The 9,123-nt window shown below is 37.6% G+C and overlaps 1 protein-coding gene across 1 annotated transcript; it reads right to left on the reverse strand.

Moving 5' to 3' along the window:
* Positions 1–3,122: 3,122 nt before the first annotated feature.
* LOC145286529 (uncharacterized) lies at positions 3,123–3,464 on the reverse strand. Its single transcript, XM_080135424.1, has one exon. It carries the CDS (start codon positions 3,462–3,464, stop codon positions 3,123–3,125), a length of 342 nt encoding a protein of 113 aa, XP_079991550.1.
* Positions 3,465–9,123: the final 5,659 nt, after the last annotated feature.

The raw sequence follows: 9,123 nt of genomic DNA on the forward strand, positions 1-9,123 counted from the left end.
GACGTTTTAAAACCACGTTGAAAAGAGAGTGACTAGTGGTAGATGCACCAATCTCTATGTGAAAACAATACACCATACATGGGCGAATTTTGGCTTTGTAAAGATATAGGATAATATATAGTTTTAGTAGTTTTCTAACACGTTAGAGGGAGCCCGCTTTTTTGCAGCAGTTTTTGCAATGTCCTTAATGGACATCCATTTTACTCCATCTTAGGACTATTTCGCTCTTTGTTGCTCTGTAAGCGTTCAAACAAAACGGGCGTATCTTAAGAATACTCGTGGAAGAAAGTTAAAAAAAGTTCACTACAAATAGTAATGTGTATATTTATATTAACAACGTGAAGCTCTGTGTATATAAGCATTGGATCAATGTAAATGCACTACGGAGAGATCGGCTTGTTTCGCATGCATCGGAGATTATGTGAAGTCATCAAAGAGACGGGCGAAATGTATAATGGATAAATGGCCTAAAACTCTAATGCATTTGGATTTCGTAACTAGTCATTTGTTCACGAGTTGCACTACAAAATAAAAATAACAAAAAGGAAACAAATTTCGTTTAGTCGATGTGATATTATCTCACTGCGTGCATTGTTCGTTTAGATTACGCAGGCGGGAATGACGGGCGGGAAAAAAATTCAAAATGGCGAATGATATAGGCGACATTGTTCTTTTCGGAATTAATAGAAAATCCCGTTTAGAAGTGGAAGAGAGAAATTGATGCAATGAGAATAGAGAGACAAGAGTGTAACAAATATAAACGATTTGCAACAAGATAGAACACTTACACTAACAGTAATTTGTAATAACTTTTAAAATGGTGGTCATCATCGCTTACTTGAAACCTAAAGCAATGAAATTTCGCATGTTTTGTCCGCTGTTTTAAATCCGGAAGAAAAAAATCATGCGAGTGCTGGTCGGCTTTATATGACTAAAAATATGTATCGATGATGTAGATGTGTTTGAAGAGGGGACTGGAACTAAACTGTACTGATCAGCCTAGGAACTGAACTAATTAGCTTCATATTATAGAACAGATGTTCTACTATATAGTAAAATTCCCGATGTCTTAAACGATTCAGTCAGGTGAAAAAAATAAAATTCAAATCAGTTTCTAGAAAGCAGACGCAGTGATTTTGTTTTCATAACTGCTAACAGTTTCATAAATCGTTTATATATATATATATATATATATATATATATATATATATATATATATAAGAGAAAGAAAATTAATACTGTAAGTTGAACTTTACAATCAAATTTTATTGTTCGAGTGAATACTCAAAAAAAAACAATTTAAAAAGTTCTTATTCCGCGGAGTTTCAAAGAATGCTATTCTTGTTATTATTCTCATCAGAGGACATAAAGAAATCAGCAAAGTATATTTGTAGCAATGCTAGAATTTGCGAGTAAAGGAATTAAGTGAAACCGCAATTTATTGTAGCTATAAATTGCCAAATAAAAAAAAATGAAAAAATATTGGATATGTAACAAACTAATATAATTTTTTTACATATCCAATATTTTTTCATTGGGAAATTTATAACTGCAATAAATTGCGGTTTCACTTAATTCCTTAACTAGCAAATTCTAGCATTGCTACAGATATAATTTGCTGATTTCTTTATGTCCTCTGATGAGAAGATTAATAAGAATAGCATTCTTTGAAACTCCGCGGAATAAGGAGTTTGTAAATTGTTTTTTGGAGTATTCAGTCGAACAATAAATTTTAATTATAAAGTTCAACTTACAGTTTTAATTTTCTTTCTCTTATAATAAGCTCTACTCTCTATTGCGTATTGTATTTTTTAAATTCGGTTAGGATTAAATTTTCTACCTAGTGTTATTTATATTAGTTTGAAGTTTACCATTGCGTATATCAGGTAAACACTACATCCCTTTGTTTCCATTAAATAAATAAATACATATATATATATATATATATATATATATATATATATATATATATATATATATATATATATAATATAAAGCTGAATGTGTGTGTGTGTGTGTGTGTGTGTGTCTGGTCACGAATAGGCTCCTATATGGTTCAGTATTTTAAAGAACTGATTACATATAATGATAGAAGATGTATCGAGACACAGGAATAGGTATGTTTGATCTGGCAGAACGGTGGTTCATTAAAATTGTGGGGTCTGCGTTCGCGCCTGGTCCACAAAGTATGGAAATAAAAAATTTAAAATTAAAAAATAAAACGTTTACAAGTGTTTTTGATATAGATGTACATAATTATACTTTGATAAGTATGTTTTATCTTGAATAGGGATTGTATAATAAAATTGTGCGGTCTGCGTTCGCGCCTGGCCCCCATAGAATGGAAATAGGCACAAACTTTAATAAAGACATATCTATCTGCGTAAGTATACTTTGATAATTATGTTTCAGTTTGAAGAAATATGGTACAATAAAATTATGGGGTGTTCGTTCGCACCTGACCTCCATAGAATGGATATATGTCACAAAGTTTAACAAGGTTTTTTAATATAGATCCGCAGAATATTGTGATAAGTGTTTCAGTGTGAACAGGTATGGTATAATAAATGATGGGTTTTATCTATTTTATTTTTACTTTCATCATATTTTGCTTTGGTTTTGATACCCCCAAATTCGAAGTTATCTCTTTACAACCCTTCCTTTTCATAACCTATCATACTTTCATAAATCAGTCCATTTTCTGTAGGCTGATTTTGAACCCAGTCAACGACGGGTACTTTTGCTAGTATATATATATATATATATATATATATATATATATATATATATATATATATATATATATGAGGGGGATGGGTGAAGAGAAAGAGAGAAAGAGTATAAATAGATAGATAGATTAATATTTCTTTGCTGTGGCTCGCAAATAGCCACAATAAGAGCAGAACAACGGATAACAGTTAAAATATGTATTACATGAGAACAACGGAAACGTTACAAACGAAAAGTGTAGGTAATTCACCGAGCATGCGAAGGTCGCTCTGGAATTAAATCACCGCTGGGATAGCCATGAGTTATAGTTTATATGGACGATGGATTAGTCCATTTTGAGGGTGTTTCCCCCACAACATCCCCCTCTCAAGTTGATTTCTCCGGGTGTGAAATCAGTATTTTTTCTTTTGGGGGCAGACCAGCAAGGGGTCTTTGCGCTTTCTTTTTCTGCCGGAGCATCTTGGTTCTAACATGCCTTTTGGAAGTTCCACGTCAAAACAGTCGTATACTGTATCAATAGCTTCTCTGCCCTCCTGCGGTGTTTCTTCTTGATCCTCGGAGATGCGTTTCCTTATTTGGTGCAGGTGTTTCTTATGTTTGAATTTTTGGACCTGAATGATGCATGTTACATTGCCAACTCTTCGTAAGATCGTGAACTGTTCCCACAAGGAAACGTTATTCTTACAATGTTTAACATATAGTTTATCCCCACGGTTAAACCGTTTTGTTGGCATTGTAGAGGTTCTGTATTGTATTATATGTTTGGGCAGCAGTTTACCAAACATGATTTCAGCTGGGAATCCAGCATCTGGTTTGTTCAAATTTTTCGTTATTCTATAGACCTGCAGAAATTGTTGGAGGTCTTTTTCTGTCGGTGTGCCGCACGCCTTTTTAACGCCGTTTTTAGCGTGTCGACCAAGCGTTCGGCCTAGCCGTTACTCCTGAGGTGGTACTGGGGGTTCGTCTACCAGAATTCCCTGAACTTTGCCGAGATGAACTGGATTCTGTTGTCGGTGACCAGACAATCCACAACCCCAAAACGAGCTTGCAACTCTAATTAAAAAAAATCGTCGTCGTTGCCGTTTTTTTTTTTTTTTTTTTTTTTTTGCATCTTAACACCTCTGGCCATTTCGAGTAGCTGTCTACTACTATCAGGTAGTAAAAATCCTCTACTGGTTCCGCGTAGTTAATGTGGATCATCGACCACGGTTGTTCAGCTTTAAGCCAAGTTTTATGTGTTATAGGTGGTGCCTTGGCAGCCAAAGTACAGCCTTTGCACGTATTCACTATGTTGGTAATGTATTGGTCGATCACTGGCCAGTAAATGATACTTCTCACCAGGCTTTTCACCGGTTTATTCCTGGATGCCCTATATGAAAATCCTTGAGAATCCTTTTTTAAGGGTTTTGGGTATGGCAACCCTTTCAACGTAGAGCAGCAAACAGAAAAAGTGTCTGAAACGGTATCAAACCAGTGTTATCTTCTGCTTGGTGGTCTGGATGAAATTGTCATTCACGGATTCTGCCTTTATTTCCCGAAGTGTAGCCGGCAGTTCGCGGATTATATTATTACTCATGGTTTTCAATTCACTATTAATACATAGTGCAATGATTACTGAGTATTCCAGAGGTTCCACCTGGGCAGGAATTCGTCTCGACAGACCGTCTGCATGTGCCAGTTGTTTTGAGGAGAGAAATTCTATTGTAAAATTATAATTTAGAAGAATAGTTCCCCATCTTAATAGTCGTGTCGCCGTGAATGTAGAAAGTCCCTTTTTGGTCCAAAAATGGATATCAAAGGTTATATGGTCGGTTGGTAGATAAAAATGTCTTCCGTACAGGAACCGGTGGAATTTCGAAACTTTAAAAATAATTCTTAGTCCTTCTTTCTGGATCTGAGAATAAATTTTCTCTGCTGGAAGCAGAGTCCGGGACGCGAAAGCTATTGGCTATTTTGAGGCATCTGACATCCTATGTAACATGCAGGTGCCAACGCCATATTGGCTAGCGTCGCTAGTCACTATTATATCCAACTTCGGCTTAAAATGAGCTAGAAACAGTTTTGAAGTAAGGATTTTTTTTATTTCTTGGAATGATGTCTGGCAATACGCTGTCCACTCAAGTTTTATCCTTCTTTAGTAATTGATTCAGTGGTGTAAGCAATTTTTGCATGTTGGGGATAAATCCTTGGTAATAATTTGGCAAGCCTAAAAAACTTTGCAATTGTGCTGTTTTCTACTGCCGGCATTTCTCTAATAGTGGTCGCCCTTTCTGAGTCTGGGCGTCTGCCATCTTTATCAATGATATGTCCATAATACTTGATTTTTTGTAAAAAGAATTCACCCTTGTCTTCTTTGACCTTAAACCCATAATTTTGTATTCGACTGAATACTTGTCTGATATGGTTTGCGTGTTCCTTCCTGCTTTTGCTTGCTATAATGATGTCATCTAGATATGCGATGGTGGTGTCCAGGTCGCTCAGCATGGTATCCATGACTTGCTAGAATATTGCGGGTGTTACCTTGACCCCAAATGCGAGATTTTCGTATCTGTACAAACCCCGATAAGGTTAGCTCTTTTGTTGTTTACAGGAATTTGTAAGTAAGCACCGCTCAGGTCGATCTTAGTAAATATCTTGCCGCCATTTAATTTCGTGAACACAGCCTATGGAGCTGGGTAATGGATATTGAAAGTCTTCTAACGACCCATTGAGTCCGGTCGAGAAGTCAGCGCAAACGCGAATCTTCCCAGACCTTTTTTGGACGTAGACTGCTGGAGAAGCCCACTCACTATATTCAATTTTAGTCAGTATACCGATGTTTTCCAATCTATCTAGTTCCTAATTTATCTTGCTTAGGAATGCGAACGGGACATTACGTTCTTTTTTTAAACACCGATTGTGTGCCCGGTTTCAGTTTAAAATCCGCGGCCATTTTTGTGCATCTCTCAAGCCAAGGAGTAAATACATTTGGAAATTCTTTTAAAACTCAGGTTCTCACTATTTTTTTTTTTTTTTAATACATAAATTTGGAATTTTTTCGTTTTTCTCAGCAAGGTGACGTTGGTGATTAATTCAACCTCAAAATTAATTTTTGTACCATTGACGGCCGTCGCCGTTCTGTTGGTTCTTGGTACAGTCGGTTTTCGTAATTTCTTCCACGTTTTGAAATTTATTATTGAAAAATCCGACCCACTGTCTAACCGAAATTTAATATCCTTGCCGAAAACGTTGACCGTTATATATTTGCGTAGGTTTTCATCTACGACGTCTCCAGTTATTGTTTGACGTACACGGCTTTTGTTCTGATTTTTCCTGCATTGAGAGATTTTATGTCTGATTTTATTACATATAAGGCATCTTTTTGTTAAGAATGAGCAATCCTTGGCCTAGTTATTACCACCACATCTGAAGCAAAGGCTCAGTGGTTTTGGTTTTCCCGACTTTTGGGGGTAATTTTCTGTGCATCATCTGTGCGGTTTTTCTTAATTATTTTTTTATGTTTGCGATGCCTACTTCTATATATCTCGCATCTTTTTTATTATTTCCACTTTTTCACAATCCTCAGTCAATTTTTGCAGTGTTAAGTTCGGTTTGTTTTCTAACTTCGTAAGAACTCTACGCCTGATTTCTGCATCTTTTCCCGAGGTTAAACCTTGTGCAAAAACAAAGCATTTAAAATCGTCTGTTATTAATTAAGACAAATCAAAGTCATCACAATGTTTGTTCACTACTTACGTGACAAAGTCGTCATTATCGTCTTTAGCCACATTCAAACATCGCCATCGCTTATGAAAAAGACGTTCTCGGGGAGAATAGTTCTGTTAACAGAGTTACCGTCTCATTGAACGATAAATCTGCGGTTTTCCGTGGCAAGATGTAGTTCACGAATTTGTCATGTTCAGCTTTTTTTTTTTTTTTTTTTTTTTTTACACAGTGATCACCACTTATCAAGGCCCAGAAGCCACTCAGGGATAAGGGTTATTGCAAGTACATCACGTTAGTGAGGAGATTTTATGAAGTGTTTAATTAGGGGGGCGGTTCATTAGGAATTTGTTAACATTAGACTTGAAGACATCCAAGTTGTAGTCCGGAGGGAAGCAGGCAGACGGAACAGAGTTCCACAGGCGTGCAGTTCTAAGAAAGAAGCTTTGCTCATGAAATCCGCGTTTTGATTTAGGCACAGATATAGAGTGGGGGAAATTTTTCACAGTGGATTCAGCTAGACGGGTGTTTTTCGTGAAAGTTTGGCGAGGGGGGACCAGGGATTGGAGTTCAGACGAGCACCTGCCATGAAAATAACGATAAAACAAGGATAGGCTCGCAACGTCTCTTCTGTGGGAGAGGGGTTGCAGGGTAGAGAAAAGGGCATCCCCCACTAAACCACGAAGTCTATTTTGTACTCTGTCAAGGCATGATAGGCTGTTTTTGGCAGCTCCTGCCCAGATATGGCAACAGTATTCCATCCTTGGCCGTACTTAGCTTTTATATAGATAGAGAATTGCATCAGTAGTGAGATATCTTCTGGAGCGGTAGAAGGATCCCACCATCTTTCCTGCGACCTTGGCAACAGACTTGATGTACGTGTTCCATTTCAGATCAGGAGTAAAGGTCAAACCCAAAAGCTTGTAAAAACACGGGGCCTCACCCAGACGAGAGCCATCCATCACAATTGATGCCAGCTGGGGATCAGAGCGTTGATGATGTAAGGATAGGAGTTTGGTTTTAGATGCATTAAAGGTAACTAGCCACATCTTCCCCCACTGAACCACGCGCTCGAGATCAGAGGAGAGAGAATCCGAGAGAACTTCGTCATTTACAGCCTTTGATGTGTTGCCGTAGATGGTCGTGTCATCAGCATAGATGTCAACGAATGATTTAAGTATGTGTTTAGGGAGGTCATTGATGTAGATCAGGAAGAGAGTTGGGCCGAGGATTGACCCCTGAGGGACTCCAGCATTTATATTGCAGGCCTCCGATTTTTGTCCATCGACCACTACTCTTATGAGCCTATCGGAGAGAAATGATTTAATGATTGAGAAAACATTTCCAGTTATACCGTAGCTGGAAATCTTGTGAAGTAGACCCTTATGCCATACTTTGTCAAAGGCCTTTGATATGTCAAGAGCAATTGCCCTAGAAAGGAAGCCTTTGTCAAGAGATTCACTAATCCTGTGGGATATAACCGTCAGCACATCTGCGGTAGATCTTGCAGAGCGGAAACCATATTGTGTGTCACTAAGAAGGTTGTTTCTGCTGAGGTGGTTGACTATTTCTCTATTTAATATTGTTTCAAGTTTTCGAAGCAGCAATCTGGTCTTCTTCTGGTCAGACCAGTTACCGCAGCCGATATTGAAAAACTCTTCATATCTTCTGAAATAAGCTGCGAATTATTTTTCAGCTTTGTACTTAAAATTATCTATTGTGGACCATATTGCGTATGAGAAAAAGCTGAATTGCTTTCTGTGTGCGCGTTATTCTTGGCGATTTCTGCAAGTAGTTCCTCTGTTCGTAATTGACATTCGGCCAACTGTTTTTGTACTTCAGCCGACTGTTTTTGTAATTCGTTTTGTTGTTCCTGTATACGTTGTTAGCGTTCTACCATCAGTTTTGGAGCTGTGGCCGCTTGTTTTTTGCAGTTTAGTCAGATGTGCGAATGCTAATTTTAATTCGTCCATTTTGTCTGGTTGGATTTAACAATTTTGAAACGTTCGTTGTTTGGTTGGAAAAACGTTTGTTTTCTGGTTGGATTTAACAAACACGTTTTGATTTTTTCTCCCAGGAGAATAAAACAAACTAAAAATAAATATAAATCTAGGGAAACAGTTCATCGTCCAACAAAAATATCAAGTGTATATTTCCCTTTCGGGAAAAAAATAAAGCAACGCTTTACCTTTAGTAGGGAAAAACCGTTGCTAAGATTGACGGAAAAATAGTTGAATTAATCTACCGCTCCGATGGATAACTCACTACCAATGTAATCCTCTACCTTTATAAGAGCCAAGTACGCCCTAATCTGGATTAATGTTGCCACATCTAGGCAGAAACCCTTCGAAGCATCCTATGCTGCCTTGACAGTTAAAAATCGGCTTCAAAACCTAGTAAGCGATGCTTTTTTTTCTCTTCCCTGCCTCTGCTCTATTCTTATTTTCATGGAAGATGTTCGTCTGAGCTTCAATCTCTGCCCTCCTTGGCAAACTTTTATAAAACCACTCGTCTAGCTACCACCAACTATCAACAATTTCCTGCACTGTATCTGAGACAAAAATCTAAACACAGATTCCATAAACAAATCTTTTTCCTTAGAACTGCCCGCCTGTAGAATTCTGTTCCGCTGGCCTGATTTTCGTCTGACCACGATATGGTCGTCTTCAAGTCCAATATAAACAAGTTCTT

Source organism: Euprymna scolopes, chromosome 10, assembly GCF_053919585.1.
Source record: "Euprymna scolopes isolate OS-2025 chromosome 10, ASM5391958v1, whole genome shotgun sequence".
Lineage (NCBI taxonomy): Eukaryota > Metazoa > Mollusca > Cephalopoda > Sepiida > Sepiolidae > Euprymna > Euprymna scolopes.